At 41.6% G+C, this 23,900-nt stretch overlaps 1 protein-coding gene across 1 annotated transcript; it reads right to left on the bottom strand.

Moving 5' to 3' along the window:
* Window positions 1–8,950: 8,950 nt before the first annotated feature.
* Window positions 8,951–13,872, bottom strand: LOC143364090 (uncharacterized). The gene is made up of 6 exons (XM_076804596.1): window positions 13,033–13,872; window positions 12,334–12,900; window positions 11,661–12,229; window positions 11,321–11,573; window positions 9,207–11,257; window positions 8,951–9,161 (listed from the first exon to the last, which is right to left on the bottom strand). Exons 1-6 carry the CDS (start codon window positions 13,870–13,872, stop codon window positions 8,951–8,953), a joined length of 4,491 nt encoding a protein of 1,496 aa, XP_076660711.1.
* Between the last annotated feature and the right edge of the window lie 10,028 nt (window positions 13,873–23,900).

Genomic DNA, 23,900 nt, shown 5'->3' with positions numbered 1-23,900 from the left:
ATCCTATCCTATCCTCTACCCTATCCTATCCTCTATCCTATCCTATCCTCTATTATATTCTATCCTCTATACTATCCTATCCTCTATCCTATCCAATCCTCTATCCTATCCTATCGTCTATCCTATCCTATTCTATCCTCTCTCCTATCCTATCCTCTATCCGATCCTCTATCCTATCCTATCCCCTATCCTATCCTATCCTCTATCCTACCCTCTATACCATCGTCTATCCTATCCTATCCTCAATCCGATCCTCTATCCTATCCAATCCCCTATCCTATCCTATCCTCTATCCTATCCTCTATCCTATCCTCCATCCTACCCTCTATCCTATCGTATCCTCTATCCTATCCTATCGTCTATCCTATCCTATCCTCTATCCTATCCTATCCTCTATCCTATCCTATCCTCTATCCTATCCTATCCTCTATCCTATCCTATCCTCTATCCTATCCTATCCTCTATCCAATCCTATCATCTATCCTATCCTCTATCGTATCCTATCCTATACTCTATCCTATCCTATCCTCTATCCTACCCTCTATACCATCCTCTATCCTATCCTATCCTCTACCCTATCCTATCCTCTATCCTATCCTATCCTCTATTATATTCTATCCTCTATACTATCCTATCCTCTATCCTATCCAATCCTCTATCCTATCCTATCCTCTATCCTATCCTATCCTATCCTCTCTCCTATCCTATCCTCTATCCGATCCTCTATCCTATCCTATCCCCTATCCTATCCTATCCTCTATCCTACCCTCTATACCATCGTCTATCCTATCCTATCCTCTATCCGATCCTCTATCCTATCCAATCCCCTATCCTATCCTATCCTCTATCCTATCCTCTATCCTATCCTCCATCCTACCCTCTATCCTATCGTATCCTCTATCCTATCCTATCCTCTATCCTATCCTATCCTCTATCATATCCTATCCTCTATCCTATCCTATCCTCTATCCTATCCTATCCTCTATCCTATCCTATCCTCTATCCAATCCTATCATCTATCCTATCCTCTATCGTATCCTATCCTATACTCTATCCTATCCTATCCTCTATCCTACCCTCTATACCATCCTCTATCCTATCCTATCCTCTATCCTATCCTATCCTCTATTATATTCTATCCTCTATACTATCCTATCCTCTATCCTATCCAATCCTCTATCCTATCCTATCCTCTATCCTATCCTATCCTATCCTCTCTCCTATCCTATCCTCTATCCGATCCTCTATCCTATCCTATCCCCTATCCTATCCTATCCTCTATCCTACCCTCTATACCATCGTCTATCCTATCCTATCCTCTATCCGATCCTCTATCCTATCCAATCCCCTATCCTATCCTATCCTCTATCCTATCCTCTATCCTATCCTCCATCCTACCCTCTATCCTATCGTATCCTCTATCCTATCCTATCCTCTATCCTATCCTATCCTCTATCCTATCCTATCGTCTATCCTATCCTATCCTCTATCCTATCCTATCCTCTATCCTATCCTATCCTCTATCCTATCCTATCCTCTATCCAATCCTATTATCTATCCTATCCTCTATCGTATCCTATCCTATACTCTATCCTATCCTATCCTCTATCCTACCCTCTATACCATCCTCTATCCTATCCTATCCTCTACCCTATCCTATCCTCTATCCTATCCTATCCTCTATTATATTCTATCCTCTATACTATCCTATCCTCTATCCTATCCAATCCTCTATCCTATCCTATCCTCTATCCTATCCTATCCTATCCTCTCTCCTATCCTATCCTCTATCCGATCCTCTATCCTATCCTATCCCCTATCCTATCCTATCCTCTATCCTACCCTCTATACCATCGTCTATCCTATCCTATCCTCTATCCGATCCTCTATCCTATCCAATCCCCTATCCTATCCTATCCTCTATCCTATCCTCTATCCTATCCTCCATCCTACCCTCTATCCTATCGTATCCTCTATCCTATCCTATCCTCTATCCTATCCTATCCTCTATCCTATCCTATCCTCTATCATATCCTATCCTCTATCCTATCCTATCCTCTATCCTATCCTATCCTCTATCCTATCCTATCCTCTATCCAATCCTATCATCTATCCTATCCTCTATCGTATCCTATCCTATACTCTATCCTATCCTATCCTCTATCCTACCCTCTATACCATCCCCTATCCTATCCTATCCTCTATCCGATCCTCTATCCTATCCTATCATCTATCCAATTCTATCCTCTATCCTATCCTATCCTCTATCCTATCCTATCCTCTATCCTATCCTATCCTCTATCCTATCCTATCCTCTATCCGATCCTCTGTCCTATCCTAGGCTCTATTTTATCCCATCCTCTATCCTATCCTATCCTCTATCCTATCCTATCCTCTATCCTATCCTATCCTCTATCCTATCCTATCCTCTATCCTATCCTATCATATATCCTATCCTATCCTCTATCCTATCCTATCCTCTATCCCATCCTATCCTCTATCCTATTCTATCCTCTATAATATCCTCTATCATATCCAATCCTCTATCGTATCCTCTATCCTATCCTATCCTCTATCCTATCCTATCCTCTCTCGTATCCTATCCTCTATCCGATCCTCTATCCTATCCTATCCTCTATTATTTCCTATCCTCTATCCTATCCTATCCCCTATCCTATCCTATCTCTATCCTATTCTATCCTATCCTCTATCCTATCCTATCCTCAATCCTATCCTCTCCTCTATCCTATCCTACCCTCTTTCCAATCCTATCCTCTATCCTATCCTATCCTCTATCCGATCGTCTATCCTATCCTAGCCTCTATTTTATCCTATCCTCTATCCTATCCTATCCTCTATCCTATCCTATCCTCTATCCTATCCTATCCTCTATCCTATCCTATCCTCTATCCTATCCTATCCTCTATCCTATCCTATCCTCTATCCTATCCTATCCTCTATCCTATCCTATCATCTATCCTATCCTCTATCGTATCCTATCCTATACTCTATCCTATCCTATCCTCTATCCTACCCTCTATACCATCCTCTATCCTATCCTATCCTCTATCCGATCCTCTATCCTATCCTATCATCTATCCTATTCTATCCTCTATCCTATCCTATCCTCTATCCTATCCTCTCCTCTATCCTATCCTAGCCTCTTTCCAATCCTATCCTCTATCCTATCTTATTCTCTATCCTATCCTATCCTCTATCCGATCCTCTATCCTATCCTAGCCTCTATTTTATCCTAGCCTCTATCCTATCCTATCCTCTATCCTATCCTATCCTCTATTATTTCCTATCCTCTATCCTATCCTATCCCCTATCCTATCCTATCTCTATCCTATTCTATCCTATCCTCTATCCTATCCTATCCTCTATCCTATCCTCTCCTCTATCCTATCCTACCCTCTTTCCAATCCTATCCTCTATCCTATCCTATCCTCTATCCTATCCTATCATATATCCTATCCTATCCTCTATCCTATCCTATCCTCTATCCCATCCTATCCTCTATCCTATCCTATCCTCTATCCTATCCTATCCTCTATCCTAACCTATCCTCTATCCCATCCTATCCTCTATCCTATCCTATCCACTATCCTATCCTATCCTCTCTCCTATCCTATCCTCTATCCGATCCTCTCTCCTATCCTATCCTCTATTATAACCTATCCTCTATCCTATCCTATCCTCTATCCTATCCTACCCTCTATCCGATCCTCTATCCTATCCTAGCCACTATTTTAACCTATCCTCTATCCTATCCTATCCTCTATCCTATCCTATCCTCTATCCTATCCTATCATATATCCTATCCTATCCTCTATCCTATCCTATCCTCTATCCCATCCTATCCTCTATCCTATCCTATCCTCTATCCTATCCTATCCTCTCTCCTATCCTATCCTCTATCCGAACCTCTCTACTATCCTATCCTCTATTATAACCTATCCTCTATCCTATCCTATCCTCTATCATATCCTCTCCTCTATCCTATCCTACCCTCTTTCCTATCCTATCCTCTATCCTATCCTATCCTCTATCCGATCCTCTATCCTATCCTTTCCTCTATCCTATCCTATCCTCTATCCTATCCTATCCACTATCCTATCCTATCCTCTATCCTATCCTATCCTCTATCCTATCCTATCCTCTATCCCATTATATCCTCTATCCTATCCTATCCTCTACCCTATCCTATCCTCTATCCTATCCTATCCTCTATTATATTCTATCCTCTATACTATCCTATCCTCTATCCTATCCAATCCTCTATCCTATCCTATCCTCTATCCTATCCTATCCTATCCTCTCTCCTATCCTATCCTCTATCCGATCCTCTATCCTATCCTATCCCCTATCCTATCCTATCCTCTATCCTACCCTCTATACCATCGTCTATCCTATCCTATCCTCTATCCGATCCTCTATCCTATCCAATCCCCTATCCTATCCTATCCTCTATCCTATCCTCTATCCTATCCTCCATCCTACCCTCTATCCTATCGTATCCTCTATCCTATCCTATCCTCTATCCTATCCTATCCTCTATCCTATCCTTTCCTCTATCCTAACCTATCCTCTATCCCATCCTATCCTCTATCCTATCCTATCCTCTATCCTATCCTATCCTCTCTCCTATCCTATCCTCTATCCGATCCTCTCTCCTATCCTATCCTCTATTATAACCTATCCTCTATCCTATCCTATCCTCTATCCTATCCTATCCTCTATCCGATCCTCTATCCTATCCTAGCCACTATTTTATCCTATCCTCTATCCTATCCTATCCTCTATCCTATCCTATCCTCTATCCTATCCTATCATATATCCTATCCTATCCTCTATCCTATCCTATCCTCTATCCCATCCTATCCTCTATCCTATCCTATCCTCTATCCTATCCTATCCTCTCTCCTATCCTATCCTCTATCCGAACCTCTCTACTATCCTATCCTCTATTATAACCTATCCTCTATCCTATCCTATCCTCTATCATATCCTCTCCTCTATCCTATCCTACCCTCTTTCCTATCCTATCCTCTATCCTATCCTATCCTCTATCCGATCCTCTATCCTATCCTTTCCTCTATCCTATCCTATCCTCTATCCTATCCTATCCACTATCCTATCCTATCCTCTATCCTATCCTATCCTCTATCCTATCCTATCCTCTATCCCATTATATCCTCTATCCTATCCTATCCTCTACCCTATCCTATCCTCTATCCTATCCTATCCTCTATTATATTCTATCCTCTATACTATCCTATCCTCTATCCTATCCAATCCTCTATCCTATCCTATCGTCTATCCTATCCTATCCTATCCTCTCTCCTATCCTATCCTCTATCCGATCCTCTATCCTATCCTATCCCCTATCCTATCCTATCCTCTATCCTACCCTCTATACCATCGTCTATCCTATCCTATCCTCTATCCGATCCTCTATCCTATCCAATCCCCTATCCTATCCTATCCTCTATCCTATCCTCTATCCTATCCTCCATCCTACCCTCTATCCTATCGTATCCTCTATCCTATCCTATCGTCTATCCTATCCTATCCTCTATCCTATCCTATCCTCTATCCTATCCTATCCTCTATCCTATCCTATCCTCTATCCTATCCTATCCTCTATCCTATCCTATCCTCTATCCAATCCTATCATCTATCCTATCCTCTATCGTATCCTATCCTATACTCTATCCTATCCTATCCTCTATCCTACCCTCTATACCATCCTCTATCCTATCCTATCCTCTACCCTATCCTATCCTCTATCCTATCCTATCCTCTATTATATTCTATCCTCTATACTATCCTATCCTCTATCCTATCCAATCCTCTATCCTATCCTATCCTCTATCCTATCCTATCCTATCCTCTCTCCTATCCTATCCTCTATCCGATCCTCTATCCTATCCTATCCCCTATCCTATCCTATCCTCTATCCTACCCTCTATACCATCGTCTATCCTATCCTATCCTCTATCCGATCCTCTATCCTATCCAATCCCCTATCCTATCCTATCCTCTATCCTATCCTCTATCCTATCCTCCATCCTACCCTCTATCCTATCGTATCCTCTATCCTATCCTATCCTCTATCCTATCCTATCCTTTTTTTTTTATTAAAATTTCCTCTTTATTTATCAATTTCTTGTACAATCATTACAATTACCATTACAATTACATATCCTTTCGCAATACACTTCTTACATTGACATATTGTTTGTTTCTCCGCTCTTAACACATGCATCTCTTTCTCTCTTACACTCTTCTCTCTTGCCGCTCTCTTAGTAGGTTATTCTTCGTTTTTATTATCTTTACCGTTACATTCTTACTTTTATTCCATTCATTCCACTGCGCTCCTCACTCACTCAAACTCTCACAAATTGTTCGCACGCATCTACCATTTTAATTTCGTTCCTTCATTCATTCATCTGCCTTCCACCCTCATACATCACTCTTACTAATTTTTCACACTCATCCAACACTTTAATTTCATTCCTTTCTCTGCATCGCACCCTCATACAGAACGCTTACAGATTGTTTGCACTCATCCAACATTGTAATTTCATTGATTCGTCTACCTTCCACGCTCATACAACACGCTTACCTATTGTTTCGCTCATCCAGCACTTTAATTTCATTCATTCCTTTCTCTGCATCACACTCCCATACAGATCGCTTACAAATTGTTTGCACTCATCCAGCATTGTAATTTCATTCCTTAATCTACCTTCCACACTCATACAACACGCTTACATATTGTTTCGCTCATCCAGCACTTTAATTTCATTCATTCCTTTCTCTGTATCACACTCTCATACAGATCGCTTACAACTTGTTTGCACTCATCCAACCTTGTAATTTCATTCATTCATCTACCTTCCACACTCATACAACACGCTTCCCTATATTTTTTTTTTTTTTTTTTTTTTGCGCTCATCCGCCGCTTTAGTTTCATTCCTTCCTCTGAATCACCCGCTCATACAAGTCTCATACAGATTGTTTGCACACTATTGACCCTTTATTTGTTTTCATTCTTCTGGTTGCCGCCTTCATAAACGGCGTTTTTAACTACTCTGTACGTATTATCAATTTACATATTTACATCTTATCCTACCTTATCCTACCTTATCCTAACTTATCCTATCTGTCCTAACTACTTTTCTTTGGCTTCCTAAGTCAGAAGGAGACAAAAGAAAAAGGAAAAAAGAAAAAAGAAACCAAAGCAAAGATAAGAACGAACTAAAAAGAAATTTGAAAAAAGAAAAAGAAGAAATTGGAAAAAGAAAAAGAGAAGAGAAAAAGAAGAAAGCAAAAGAAAAAACATATATAAGGAAATGATAAAAAGAAACTAAAAATACATTTAGATAAAAAATAAAAATAGATAGAAAATAACTAAAAAATAGAAAATAGAGCGGAGGGGCGAAGGTAAGGAGTGGGCTTACCTCCCCTCTTCCTCCCACCCCCCCTTTTTGTCCCTCTGGTAAGATCTCCTATTATCTCCCTTTCGACTCGTATCTCTTGAGTCCCTTACACCTTATCTTAGTCCTTTCACCCTGTAGAGTCCTTATTGCGCAGAGGGAGGGTGTGGGAGGGTTCTGTTTCACCCTGGGGGGTGAACCTCTGTTCCCCTATCCAGTTTTTGGTTTCTCATCGCCTCTCCCTCACACCCCCGTCCTCATCTCTGGTAATCTCTACCATAAGTAGACCCTTTAGGCCTTCGTTATTTGCCTTTGCATCTGTGTTCCCTTGTATCTTACCTCCCTTCCCTCTTTTCCCTTTCCCTGATCTCCCGTCCTTTCCTTCCCTTCTCCTTCTCTTCCTGTTCACCGTTTTACCCTTATTACTATATTAATATTTCTTCTTCTTATTTTCTCTCATTATCCCTTTCTCTCCTCTCTATTCTCTATCCGTCTTCGCTACGCGATTTCCCTACATTAGTTTTCCGTTTCTCTCCTTTCTCATTTGTATTCTCTCATTTGTCTTATACTAGGCGGGTCTTCCTGAAAAACAGAGTTCCTTTTCCTAGTTATCTTTTTCTTATTTCCCCCTTTTTTTTTTTTTTTTTTTTTGACGTTAATATTATTCTAAACCCCTTTTATTTTCATCCTTTCTATTTTATTTCTTCTTTTATCTTTTCCCCTCTATTTTCTATCTTGGTACCTATTCCCTGTGTCTCTGTTTTTCTTGGGAGTTCCTTCCTTGTGTTCGTCCTCTCTTCTTTATTCCCTAATATCCTTCCTATCCTTTCTCGGGAACACTTCAGCTAAGATAGAGAGAGTTTCTTATTACTTCTACAGATTCTCTTTTCTCCTGTGTATTCAGTTAGCAATTATCTCATTTTATTCTGATTCCCTATTTTCTTATTGAGGGTTTTTTCCTTCCTTTGATTTTCTTTCCTATTTTCTTATTATCTCTATCTTACTTGAAGCTTTCCCTTCCTGTTCTTACTTTACCCCCTCTCCTGTACCTCCCTCCAGGGGTTCTTTTCCCTCTTCTCTACTACTATCTCTCTTCTTCCCTCCTTTCGTTCCTATTTTGGCTTCTGCCTCAGCCCCCCTCTGGACACGTCGGGTGGTCCTCCGACTGGGAGGAAGGAGGGTGAGATTGGGGGAGAGATAATACCGGGAGCACTGTCCTCTGCCGCTCGGAGTTTCCTTCTCCATACTTGCTGCGACCTCCTCGGCCTGGACCTGCTTTCCAGCTTTTACACAGGCTTCCGGGTGCCGCAGCTTCGATGTTTCTGGTCCCTTCTTGCTGGCTTCTTCCCTGGGCTCCCCTCTCATCATCTCCCCCTCTCCCCCCCTCCCTTCCCCTGCACCCGACTTTTCCGGGGAAGCTGAAAACAGAAACAACTATCATTCCTCCTTCTTTACGTTGTTCTCCTTTATTTACACCTCATTACTTATTTTATATTTATAGTTATTTATAGATCCCTTCTTCTTTCCGTATCTCCTGACTCTAGGTCCGCCTGGATATCTCTTAAAGTGGGAGTTTCTCCCGCCATCTTCTCCCTCCTTCTCTCTTCCTCCTCCTTCCTTTTCATTACCCTTCTGCAAAATCCTTCAAAAGCTATCCAGTTCTCTCCTTTTTTAACGCTCTCTTCCATCAGTTTTTCGATCGTCAGTCTATCTCTCCTTATTTTTATACTTTCAAGCATCTCTCTCCTTTCTTCTTCCCACTCCTCGCAATCTATTATAGTATGCTCCGGGGTATCCGGACAATTCTGGTGGTACCAGCACTCCCCTGTTTCCGATTTCCCTATTCTTTCCCTATAAGTGTTAAAAACCCCATGTCCGGTTAGTACTTGTGTTACGTAAAAACTCAATTGCCCGTATTTCCTTTTTCTCCATTTAACTATATTAGGGATTAGGCGGTACGTCCACCTGCCCACCACCTCCCTTTCCCACTCCCTCTGCCATAAGATGTCGGTTATGTCCTTCATCCTCCTCCTTATCCAAATTTTTACGGATTTTTTAAGGCTTTCCTCACCCTCTTCCTCCTCTAATTCCAATCTTAGGCCCTCCAGAATCTCGTGTATGGTCCCTAGGTTTCTCCCCTCTCTGCATAGGGTTTTTATATTGTCTATGTTCTCCTCTTTTAATATTTGGTTTTCAATCTGGAATAGCTGTTTCCTTTCCTGGATTTTTAAATGCCAGGGTGTTATGCCTGCTAGTACACACAGCGTTTCCTGTGGTACAGTCCTATATGCCGACACCACCCTTCCCAGGCCCAATTTTTGAGTTTTCCTTAATGTGTTTTTATTGCGGTTTGCTAAGGCCCCTTCCGCCCATACTGGGGCTCCATATAAAACTATCGCTTCGAGCGTCATATAGAATAGCCTTCTAACAGCCTGGCTAGTCCTTTTACCATTTGTCATTAGACTGCTTAATACAGTCATCGTCTTTATGGCCTTATTTGTGGCGTCCTCTATGTGTTTCTTAAAGTTCTTCTTTTCGTCAAAAGTTACTCCTAAATATTTTAAAAACGGACTCGGCTTTATTTTCGTCCCACCTATTCGGATTTCTAGCCCCCCCTCTATTTTTTTTTTATTCATCAGCATAATCTCCGTTTTTTGTTCCGCAAGGGATAGTCCTTTTGTCTTCATCCATTTCCTCGTATCTTCTACGACTCTCTCAATCCTCTTCCTTAATCCATTAATCGTTGATGCTTGTATCGTAATAATTATGTCATCCGCAAAAGCATATTTGCTGGTCATTTCCGGGTTTTCTCTTTTCAGGAGATCGTCATACACCAAGTTCCACATAAACGGTCCCAATACCGACCCCTGTGGAACCCCCATTTTCATTTCTCTCCAAATTGTTTCGTCCGAATTTTTGTAGCATATTGTCCTTTCGTTAAAATAATCCTGCATTAGCCTCGTCAGATAGTCACTAAAACCTCTCATTTTCATTTGCTCTATTATCGTATCCCATCTTAGGGTGTTAAAAGCATTCCTGACGTCCAGAGCTATCATAACCCCGAATCTCTGTTTATCGGTTGCTGTCCATGCGTCTTCTACTACCTTGGTCATGGCGTGGACCGTTGACCTTCCTTTCACAAATCCGTATTGGTTTTTGTCAAACGATTCCCTCCCCATTTCCTTCTCCAATCTATCTCTTGTGATGTATTCCATCATTTTCGCTATCGCGTCTATTACACATATTGGTCGGTACGCCGAGGGTTCATCCGGATTTTTCCCCGGCTTTCTGAGGAGGATCGTCCTGGCCTTCTTCCATTCTCCCGGTATTCTCCCCCTTTCGAAAATTCCATTGAACAGAGCCTGGAATCTATCCGGTCTCCTCTCCGCTAATTTTTTTATTATCTCCGGAATCATCCCGTCCAATCCCGCCGCCTTATTTGGTTTTAGATTCTTAACTGCTCTAAGAATTTCTTCCATCGTTATCCTGGGTATTTCTTCTCTTTCTCTCTCTCTCTCTTCCCTTACCTCTTGGTTCATCTCTCTCATTTCACCCCTTTCCCCTTCTCTATTCCTCGTATTTTCTTCTCTTTCGTTTGCCGCCTCCTTTCCCCCGTCTGAGGGGAACAGTTCCTTTAATACTTCCTTAGCCATTTCCGTTGATATATTTACCGGGGGTGTGTCGGGTTTGACTTGCCTAATCACCGTTTTGTAGGGTTTTCCCCATGGGTCTTTATTTATTGTCTCGCATAGTTCCTTCCATTTTCTCTCTTTTTCCTTCGCTATGAGTCTTTGAAGTACTCTTTTACTTTTCTTATATAAGAAATTTATTATTTCCTCCATGTCCCGTTTTCCTTTTTTCCTGTATCTTTGCACTTTTCTTCTTAGATTGTTTGTTTTGCTCCTTTGTTCTCTTATTTCATCGTTCCACCATATATTTGCCTTTTTCTTTTTTCCTTCTCCCGTTTTTATTTTTTCGAAAGCTCTCTCACATATTTCGGGGAGCGCACCTAGGAATTTTTTTTCTTCCTCTTCTCGATACTTTTCTTGAGTTATCAGTCTTTTCTCTCTCCAAATTTCGTCTGCTATTTCTATGCTTTTTTCTAAGCCGGCTTTCGTCACCCTCCATCTGAAAACACATGCATTAATATCTTCAACTACCTCTTTACTTACCATCCTTATTTTTGTCAATAAATATTTGTGATCGGAGGCTGACTCCACGTCTATTATATTTGTTACGGTTTCCCTGTCCCTTGTCAGGTCCCTCGTCACTGCAATGAAGTCAAGATTTGACTTTACTTGTCCCCTTTCGTAAGTATGACCCCCCTCCGGTTTGATCGGTGTCAGGCCCCACTCGAGAAATCTGTCCAGCAGGATACTCCCTTTGTCATTTTGCTCCTTGGACCCCCAGCTCGGTGATTTTGCGTTGAAATCTCCTCCAACGCAGATGCTCCTCCCCTTTCTTCTTTCCTTGCTGATGAATTCTGATAATATACTAAGCCTGTAAGCATATTCGTCAGTTGACATGTTTGGAGATAAATATATACTTATATAAGTTTCTTTATTAATTTTTATTGCTACGAAATCTTCATCTATCACGTCTCCGTCCTCTAGTCTTTTCTTTCCCTTCAAGTCGCAGGTCCATATAGCGGCGGTCCCCTTTTTCGAATAGATCCAGTTTCCCGGATTAAAAAGTGGCTCCGCTATTAATACTATATTCGCATTTAGGTCAATTGCTGTTTGCATTAGCAAGTAATGCGCAAGTCGGCAATGGTTTAAATTTATCTGTAAAATATCCATATTTATTAATTTTTACCCTCTGCCAGCCCCAACACATATTTTTTATATTGCGGGCATCCCGCTGCTCCCGCCACATGTTCCGCCTTTACCGCAGGAATGCCAGCTCTAATGCAAAGGATGCAGCTTTTAATCGCCTCACATCCGTTGATTTGGTGTCCTACTTTGCCACATCTTCTGCAGAGTTCTTTCCCCTGTATTTCCAACTTGCAGTTATATGATAGATGCCCGAAGTCGTGGCATTTAAAGCATCTCACGAGGTTCTGCGTTCTCCTCATTTTACATGCCGTGTACCCTACCCTCACTTTATTTTCTTCGCCTATTTTCTCTAACATCCCCGTTGGAACTGTTATTATCGCAGTTTTCGTTCCTCCGTATCCAAAACGGACTGTTTTTACCTCTATTTCGCTATTTTCAATTTGTAGCGCCTTGGCAATTTCGTTCCTTACCTCTTCCCGTTCCAATGTCGGGTCAATGTCCCTTACCTCGTAAAAAATTTTTGGTGCCACTCTTTTAATTTTGTGTTCTTCCCCTAGGACCTCCTTTACCGCTTTCTCCAGATTTACCCCCTCGCGTCCCTTCTCCATCTCTATTATAAGGTCCCCTCCCCTTGATTTCCTCACAGTTTGTATCCCCTCTATCTTGTTTCCCGCCTTATCCTTTATTTGTTTGAAAAGGTCTGCAAATGTCCTATTTTCCGTCGCTTTGACTATTACTGCCTCATTTTTTGGTCCTACCGGAGGCTTCCTTTTCTCCCCCTTCTCCTCTTTTTCTCTTCTCGCTTTCTCTACCCCCTCTTCCTCATTTCCCTTGCTGCTCCTAACTGATTTTCCCCCTCTATTCTTGTTTCTGTTCACCACCACCCAGTTGCTCTCCCCTTTTTCATTAACTTCCTTATTTCCTTCCATACTCGTCCCCTCTTTTTCCGTCTCTGTCCTATCTACCCCCCTTTGTCCCTCTTCTCCTTCTGTTTCATCCTCCCTCCCGTCTGTTTCCCACTGTTTCGTTCTGCTCTTCCTTTGTTGCCTATATTCCCTATGCTTTCTGTCCATATTTCCTTCCCCCATCTTTCCCCTATTCTCGAGACAAGGGGAACTTTGCGTCCCCTGCTCCCTTATCTGTAGTGCCTTTTTTAGCTTTTGATTTTCCACCCTTAATCCAATACTTATGACTCTCGTCAAAGCTGCCTCTAGTTGTCTATCCGCTTGTGCAGCATGATTCACAATGTTTGCCCTGAGAAGTTCACTATTTTCTATCGTGTATCCCCTTACCTCTCTCGTGGAGTTCCTAGTTTTCCTCAGGAGGTGTTCCAGTTCCTTGATCTCCTCGAACACATCTCCCTCCTCTCCTTTTCTGTATGTTTCCTCCTCAGCACCCGAATCGCTTATATGAACTATCGGTTCCATGCTTACTATTTCCCGTTTTTCTACCACCTTTTTCCTTTTACTTCTTGTTATTCTTAGTCCTTCACACGATCTCGAGTCTATCGAGTCCGTATCTGTTTCGTTTCCGCTAGTCCTGTCCCTTTTTTCCGCCAATTTCTCCCCTAAGTACACGAACGGTCCGCTTTTTACGTTTTTCCCCATTTTCTCCATTTTTCTGGGGGCGTCCGGAGTTAAGAATACCTCCATTTCCCCCCCTCCCTTGTTACTATCCCCCCCTCCCTTATCGCTTTGTTTTTTCGGGCTGTGCCGAATCATATTTTGTAATTATTTCTTTCCTCTTTCTTTTATTTCTTAACCTGATCGTTATTCCTAAGTCCTAAATCTTAATCCTACCCCTATCCTATTTTACTGATAATATCACTAAAACCAGTATTACTATCTAGCTAAAACTAAAACCTAAACACTTGCACTATACTACTACTTAATATTAATACTTTTATTGTCGCTGTACCCTTCTTAGCACATTTAATCTATTCTAAATTATTTACAATTACGCTAAAATGTTACTAATTATCCTCCTATTATTAATGTTGCTTAACCTAGGTCTAATTCTATTAATATTATAGCTAATCCTACTAATATTCTTATATCCAGTCTTTTGCTATACTAAACTCGCTCCTTTGTTGCGATTGGCTGCTCTTTCCCGATTGGCCAATCAGCTCGCTGTACCGGATCCCATGCGAGTTTGCCCCTCTAGTCAGCTCTTTATCCTTCTGCCTACGGTTGCCCTCCTGTGGCGCCCTCTCTTGCACAGAGTTTACACTCTTCACTCTCTATAGTTCGTGGCCGTTCTCAAACCGCGTGGCCGTTACTCTTAGACTGTAAAACCTTAATATATTCGCAATCCACGCACCGATTTTCCCGATTCAAAGCTCGGAAAACTCCTGCCGCGGTCGCGCACCTTCCCCAATCAATATTTTTCCTTTGAGTTCCCTCCTTCCCTCTTACAGGGCTCCTATACTGTTGAACTGTCGCCACGTGGGCCAACAGTCCTTCTCTCTCTTCTAACACACTTTTCGTATATTTTCTCACTGTCCTCACTTATAATTTATATTCCACCTCGTTTCGGGTTATTAGCCCTTCCACCGGTATCACTTCTATATATATACGTTCGCTAAAACCTCTAAAATCCTCGTAAGTTTGCGGAGCTCTCTAGATTCGTGTCACCTAGTGGCGCGTCCACCCTATCCTATCCTATCCTCTATCATATCCTATCCTCTATCCTATCCTATCCTCTATCCTATCCTATCCTCTATCCTATCCTATCCTCTATCCAATCCTATCATCTATCCTATCCTCTATCGTATCCTATCCTATACTCTATCCTATCCTATCCTCTATCCTACCCTCTATACCATCCTCTATCCTATCCTATCCTCTATCCGATCCTCTATCCTATCCTATCATCTATCCAATTCTATCCTCTATCCTATCCTATCCTCTATCCTATCCTATCCTCTATCCTATCCTATCCTCTATCCGATCCTCTGTCCTATCCTAGGCTCTATTTTATCCCATCCTCTATCCTATCCTATCCTCTATCCTATCCTATCCTCTATCCTATCCTATCCTCTATCCTATCCTATCCTCTATCCTATCCTATCATATATCCTATCCTATCCTCTATCCTATCCTATCCTCTATCCCATCCTATCCTCTATCCTATCCTATCCTCTATCCTATCCTATCCTCTCTCCTATCCTATCCTCTATCCGAACCTCTCTCCTATCCTATCCTCTATTATAACCTATCGTCTATCCTATCCTATCCTCTATCATATCCTCTCCTCTATCCTATCCTACCCTCTTTCCTATCCTATCCTCTATCCTATCCTATCCTCTATCCGATCCTCTATCCTATCCTTTCCTCTATCCTATCCTATCCTCTATCCTATCCTATCCACTATCCTATCCTATCCTCTATCCTATCCTATCCTCTATCCTATCCTATCCTCTATCCCATTATATCCTCTATCCTATCCTATCCTCTATCCTATCCTATCCTCTATCCTATCATATCCTCTATCCTATCCTATCCTCTATCCTATCCTATCCTCTATCCTATCCTATCCTCTATCCTATCCTATCCTCTATCCTATCCTATCATCTATCCTATCCTCTATCGTATCCTATCCTATACTCTATCCTATCCTGTATCGTATCCTATCCTATACTCTATCCTATCCTATCCTCTATCCTACCCTCTATACCAACCTCTATCCTATCCTATCCTCTATCCGATCCTCTATCCTATCCTATCATCTATCCTATTCTATCCTCTATCCTATCCTATCCTCTATCCTATCCTCTCCTCTATCCTATCCTACCCTCTTTCCAATCCTATCCTCTATCCTATCCTATTCTCTATCCTATCCAATCCTCTATCCGATCCTCTATCCTATCCTAGCCTCTATTTTATCCTATCCTCTATCCTATCCTATCCTCTATCCTATCCTATCCTCTATTATTTCCTATCGTCTATCCTATCCTATCCCCTATTCTATCCTATCTCTATCCTATTCTATCCTATCCTCTATCCTATCCTATCCTCTATCCTATCCTCTCCTCTATCCTATCCTACCCTCTTTCCAATCCTATCCTCTATCCTATCCTATCCTCTATCCTATCCTATCCTCTATCCGATCCTCTATCCTATCCTATCCTCTATAATATCCTATCCTCTATCCTATCCTATCCTCTATCCTATCCTATCCTCTATCCTATCCTCTCCTCTATCCTATCCTACCCTCTTTCCTATCCTAACCTCTATCCTATCCTATCCTCTATCCGATCCTATCCTCTATCCCATCCTATCCTTTCCTATCCTATCCTCTATCCTATCCTATCCTCTATACGATCCTATCCTCTATCCCATCCTATCCTATCCTATCCTATCCTCTATCCGATCCTCTATCCTATCCTATCCTCTATTATAACCTATCCTTTATCCTATCCTATCCTCTATCCTATCCTATCCTCTATCCTATCCTACCCTCTATCCTATCCTATCCTCTATACTATCCTATCCTCTATCCTATCCTATCCTCTATCCTATCCTATCCTCAATACTATCCTATCCTCTATCCTATCCTATCCTCTAGCCTATCCTATACTCTATCCTATCCTCTCCTCTATCCTACCCTACCCACTTTCCTATCCTATCCTCTATCCGATCCTCTATCCTATCCTACCCACTATCCTATCCTATCCTCTAACCTATCCTATCCTCTATCCTATCCTATCCTCTATCCCATCCTATCCTCTATCCTATCCTAACCACTATCCTATCCTATCCTCTAACCTATCCTATCCTCTATCCTATCCTATCCTCTATCCCATCCTATCCTCTATCCTATCCTATCCTCTATCCTATCCTATCCTCCATCCTATCCTATCCTCTATCCTATCCTATCCTCTATTCTATCCTCTATCCTATCCTCTATCCTATCCAACATTCCATCCGATCCTCTATCCTATCCTATCATCTATCCTATTCTATCCTCTATCCTATGCTATCATCTATCCTATCCTATCCTGTATCCTATCCTATCCTCTATCCGATCCTCTATCCTATCCTATCCTCTATCCTATCCTATCCTCTATCCTATCCTATACTCTATACTATCCTATCCTCTATCCTATCCTATCCTCTATCCTATCCTATCCTCTATCCGATCCTCTATCCTATCCTATCATCTATCCTATTCTATCCTCTATCCTATCCTATCCTCTATCCTATCCTCTCCTCTATCCTATCCTACCCTCTTTCCTATCCTATCCTCTATCCTATCCTATCCTCTATCCGATCCTATCCTCTATCCCATCCTATCCTTTCCTATCCTATCCTCTATCCTATCCTATCCTCTATACGATCCTATCCTCTATCCCATCCTATCCTATCCTATCCTATCCTCTATCCGATCCTCTATCCTATCGTTTCCTCTATCCTATCCTATCCTCTATCCGATCCTCTATCCTATCGTTTCCTCTATCCTATCCTATCCTCTATCCTATCCTACCCACTATCCTATCCTATCCTCTAACCTATCCTATCCTCTATCCTATCCTATCCTCTATCCCATCCTATCCTCTATCCTATCCTAACCACTATCCTATCCTATCCTCTAACCTATCCTATCCTCTATCCTATCCTATCCTCTATCCCATCCTATCCTCTATCCTATCCTATCCTCTATCCTATCCTATCCTCCATCCTATCCTATCCTCTATCCTACCCTATCCTCTATTCTATCCTCTATCCTATCCTCTATCCTATCCAACATTCCATCCGATCCTCTATCCTATCCTATCATCTATCCTATTCTATCCTCTATCCTATGCTATCATCTATCCTATCCTATCCTGTATCCTATCCTATCCTCTATCCGATCCTCTATCCTATCCTATCCTCTATCCTATCCTATCCTCTATCCTATCCTATACTCTATACTATCCTATCCTCTATCCTATCCTATCCTCTATCCTATCCTATCCTCTATCCTATCCTATCCTCTCTCCTATCCTATCCTCTATACTATCTTATCCTCTATCCTATCCTATCCTCTATCCTATCCTATCCTCTATCCTATCCTATCCTCTATCCTATCCTATCCTCTCTCCTATCCTATCCTCTCTCCTATCCTATCCTCTATCCGATCCTCTATCCTATCCTATCCTCTATTATTTCCTAGCCTCTATCCTATCCTATCCCCTATCCTATCCTATCTTCTATCCTATCCTCTATCCTGCCTCTATCCTCTCCTCTATCCTATCCTATCCTCCATCAAATCCTCTACCCTATCCTATCCTGTATAATATCGTTTACTCTATCATATCCTATCCTCTATCCTATAGTATCATCCACTATCTATTCTATCCTCTATAATATCCTCTATCATATCCAATCCACTATCGTATCCTCTATCCTATCCTATCCTGTATCCTATCCTATCCTCTCTCGTATCCTATCCTCTATCCGATCCTCTATCCTATCCTGTCCTCTATTATTTCCTATCCTCTATCCTATCCTATCCCCTATCCTATCCTATCTCTATCCTATTCTATCCTATCCTCTATCCTATCCTATCCTCAATCCTATCCTCTCCTCTATCCTATCCTACCCTCTTTCCAATCCTATCCTCTATCCTATCCTATCCTCTATCCTATCCTATCCTCTATCCGATCGTCTATCCTATCCTAGCCTCTATTTTATCCTATCCTCTATCCTATCCTATCCTCTATCCTATCCTATCCTCTATCCTATCCTATCATATATCCTATCCTATCCTCTATCCTATCCTATCCTCTATCCCATCCTATCCTCTATCCTATCCTATCCTCTATCCTACCCTATCCTCTCTCCTATCCTATCCTCTATCCGATCCTCTCTCCTATCCTATCCTCTATACTATCCTATCCTCTATCCTATCCTATCCTCTATCCTATCCTATACTCTATCCTATCCTCTCCTCTATCCTATCCTACCCTCTTTCCTATCCTATCCTCTATTCTATCCTCTCCTCTATCCTAGCCTACCCTCTTTCCTATCCTATCCTCTATCCTATCCTATCCTCTATCCGATCCTCTATCCTATCGTTTCCTCTATCCTATCCTATACTCTATCCTATCCTACCCTCTTTCCAATCCTATCCTCTATCCTATCCTATCCTCTATCCGATCCTCTATCCTATCCTAGCCTCTATTTTATCCTATCCTCTATCCTATCCTATCCTCTATCATATACTATCCTCTATCCTATCCTATCATATATCCTATCCTATCCTCTATCCTAACCTGTCCTCTATCCCATCCTATCCTCTATCCTATCCTATCCTCTATCCTATCCCATCCTCTCTCCTATCCTATCCTCTATCCGATCCTCTCTCCTATCCTATCCTCTATCCTATCCTATCTTCTATCCTATCCTATCCTCTATCCGATCCTCTGTCCTATCCTAGGCTCTATTTTATCCTATCCTCTATCCTATCCTATCCTCTATCCTATCCTATCCTCTATCCTATCCTATCCTCTATCCTATCCTATCCTCTATCCTATCCTATCCTCTATCCTATCCTATCCTCTATCCTATCCTCTCATATATCCTATCCTATCCTCTATCCTATCCTATCCTCTATCCCATCCTATCCTCTATCTTATCCTATCCTCTATCCCATCCTATCCTCTCTCCTATCCTATCCTCTATCCGAACCTCTCTCCTATCCTATCCTCTATTATAACCTATCCTCTATCCTATCCTATCCTCTATCATATCCTCTCCGCTATCCTATCCTACCCTCTTTCCTATCCTATCCTCTATCCTATCCTATCCTCTATCCGATCCTCTATCCTATCCTTTCCTCTATCCTATCCTATCCTCTATCCTATCCTATCCACTATCCTATCCTATCCTCTATCCTATCCTATCCTCTATCCTATCCTATCCTCTATCCCATTATATCCTCTATCCAATCCTATCCTCTATCCTATCCTATCCTCTATCCTATCCTATCCTCTATCCTATCCTATCCTCTATCCTATCCTATCCTCTATCCTATCCTATCCTCTATCCTATCCTATCCTCTATCCTATCCTATCCTCTATCCTATCCTCTATCCTATCCTCCATCCTATCCTCTATCCTATCCTATCCTCTATCCTATCCTATCCTCTATCCTATCCTATCCTCTATCCTATCCTATCCTCTATCCTATCCTATCATCTATCCTATCCTCTATCCGATCCTCTATCCTATCCTATCCCCTATCCTATCCTATCCTCTATCCTATCCTCTATCCTATCCTCCATCCTACCCTCTATCCTATCCTATCCTCTATCCTATCCTATCCTCTATCCTATCCTATCCTCTATCCTATCCTATCCTCTATCCTATCCTATCCTCTATCCTATCCTATCCTCTACCCTATCCTATCCTCTATCCTATCCTATCCTCTATCCTATCCTATCCTCTATCCTATCCTATCATCTATCCTATCCTCTATCGTATCCTATCCTATACTCTATCCTATCCTATCCTCTGTCCTACCCTCTATACCATCCTCTATCCTATCCTATCCTCTATCCGATCCTCTATCCTATCCTATCATCTATCCAATTCTATCCTCTATCCTATCCTATCCTCTATCCTATCCTATCCTCTATCCTATCCTATCCTCTATCCTATCCTATCCTCTATCCTATCCTATCCTCTATCCTATCCTATCCTCTATCCTATTCTATCCTATCCTCTATCCTATCCTATCCTCTATCCTATCCTCTCCTCTATCCTATCGTACCCTCTTTCCAATCCTATCCTCTATCCTATCCTATCCTCTATCCGATCCTCTATCCTATCCTAGCCTCTATTTTATCCTATCCTCTATCCTATCCTATCCTCTATCCTATACTATCCTCTATCCTATCCTATCATATATCCTATCCTATCCTCTATCCTAACCTGTCCTCTATCCCATCCTATCCTCTATCCTATCCTATCCTCTATCCTATCCCATCCTCTCTCCTATCCTATCCTCTATCCGATCCTCTCTCCTATCCTATCCTCTATCCTATCCTATCTTCTATCCTATCCTATAATCTATCCGATCCTCTGTCCTATCCTAGGCTCTATTTTATGCTATCCTCTATCCTATCCTATCCTCTATCCTATCCTATCCTCTATCCTATCCTATCCTCTATCCTATCCTATCATCTATCCTATCCTTTCCTCTATCCTATCCTATCCTCTATCCTATCCTATCCACTATCCTATCCTATCCTCTATCCTATCCTCTATCCTATCCCATCCTCTATCCTATCCTATCCTCTATCCCATTATATCCTCTATCCTATCCTATCCTCTATCCTATCCTATCCTCTATCCTATCCTATCCTCTATCCTATCCTATCCTCTATCCTATCCTATCCTCTATCCTATCCTATCCTCTATCCTATCCTATCCTCTATCCTATCCTATCCTCTATCCTATCCTCTATCCTATCCTCCATCCTATCCTCTATCCTATCCTATCCTCTATCCTATCCTATCCTCTATCCCATCCTATCCTCTATCCTATCCTATCCTCTATCCTATCCTATCATCTATCCTATCCTCTATCGTATCCTATCCTATACTCTATCCTATCCTATCCTCTATCCTACCCTCTATACCATCCTCTATCCTATCCTATCCTCTATCCGATCCTCTATCCTATCCTATCATCTATCCTATTCTATCCTCTATCCTATCCTATCCTCTATCCTATCCTATCCTCTATCCGATCCTATCCTCTATCCCATCCTATCCTTTCCTATCCTATCCTCTATCCTATCCTATCCTCTATCCGATCCTATCCTCTATCCCATCCTATCCTATCCTATCCTATCCTCTATCCGATCCTCTATCCTATCCTATCCTCTATTATAACCTATCCTCTATCCTATCCTATCCTCTATCCTATCCTATCCTCTATCCTATCCTACCCTCTATCCTATCCTATCCTCTATACTATCCTATCCTCTTTCCTATCCTATCCTCTATCCTATCCTTTCCTCTATCCTATCCTATCCTCTATCCTATCCTATCCTCAATACTATCCTATCCTCTATCCTATCCTATCCTCTATCCTATCCTATACTCTATCCTATCCTCTCCTCTATCCTACCCTACCCTCTTTCCTATCCTATCCTCTATCCTATCCTATCCTCTATCCGATCCTCTACCCTATCGTTTCCTCTATCCTATCCTATCCTCTATCCGATCCTCTATCCTATCCTCTTTCCTATCCTATCCTCTATCCTATCCTTTCCTCTATCCTATCCTATCCTCTATCCTATCCTATCCTCAATACTATCCTATCCTCTATCCTATCCTATCCTCTATCCTATCCTATACTCTATCCTATCCTCTCCTCTATCCTACCCTAACCTCTTTCCTATCCTATCCTCTATCCTATCCTATCCTCTATCCGATCCTCTATCCTATCGTTTCCTCTATCCTATCCTATCCTCTATCCGATCCTCTATCCTATCGTTTCCTCTATCCTATCCTATCCTCTATCCTATCCTACCCACTATCCTATCCTATCCTCTATCCTATCCTATCCTCTATTCTATCCTCAATCCTATCCTCTATCCTATCCTCTATCCTATCCAACATTCCATCCGATCCTCTATCCTATCCTATCATCTATCCTATTCTATCCTCTATCCTATGCTATCATCTATCCTATCCTATCCTGTATCCTATCCTATCCTCTATCCGATCCTCTATCCTATCCTATCCTCTATCCTCTCCTATCCTCTATCCTATCCTATACTCTATACTATCCTATCCTCTATCCTATCCTATCCTCTATCCTATCCTATCCTCTATCCTATCCTATCCTCTCTCCTATCCTATCCTATACCCTATCCTTTCCTCTATCCTATCCTATCCTCTATCCTATCCTATCCTCAATACTATCCTATCCTCTATCCTATCCTATCCTCTATCCTATCCTATACTCTATCCTATCCTCTCCTCTATCCTACCCTACCCTCTTTCCTATCCTATCCTCTATCCTATCCTATCCTCTATCCGATCCTCTATCCTATCGTTTCCTCTATCCTATCCTATCCTCTATTCTATCCTCTATCCTATCCTCTATCCTATCCTATCCTCTATACTATCCTATCCTCTATCCTATCCTATCCTCTATCCTATCCTATATTCTATCCTATCCTCTCCTCTATCCTATCCTACCCTCTTTCCTATCCTATCCTCTATCCTATCCTATCCTCTATCCTATCCTATCCTCTATCCTATCCTATCCTCTATCCTATCCTCTATCCTATCCTCCATCCTATCCTCCATCCTATCCTCTATCCTATCCTATCCTCTATCCTATCCTATCCTCTATCCTATCCTATCCTCTATCCTATCCTATCCTCTATCCTATCCTATCATCTATCCTATCCTCTATCGTATCCTATCCTATACTCTATCCTATCCTATCCTCTATCCTACCCTCTATACCATCCTCTATCCTATCCTATCCTCTATCCGATCCTCTATCCTATCCTATCATCTATCCTATTCTATCCTCTATCCTATCCTATCCTCTATCCTATCCTCTCCTCTATCCTATCCTACCCTCTTTCCAATCCTATCCTCTATCCTATCCTATTCTCTATCCTATCCTATCCTCTATCCTATCCTATCCTCTATAACTATCCTATCCTCT

The sequence above is a fragment of the Halictus rubicundus genome, unplaced genomic scaffold (genome assembly GCF_050948215.1).
Source record: "Halictus rubicundus isolate RS-2024b unplaced genomic scaffold, iyHalRubi1_principal scaffold0255, whole genome shotgun sequence".
In the NCBI taxonomy this organism is placed as follows: Eukaryota; Metazoa; Arthropoda; class Insecta; order Hymenoptera; family Halictidae; genus Halictus; species Halictus rubicundus.
This window is presented reverse-complemented; position numbering and strand designations above follow the sequence as displayed.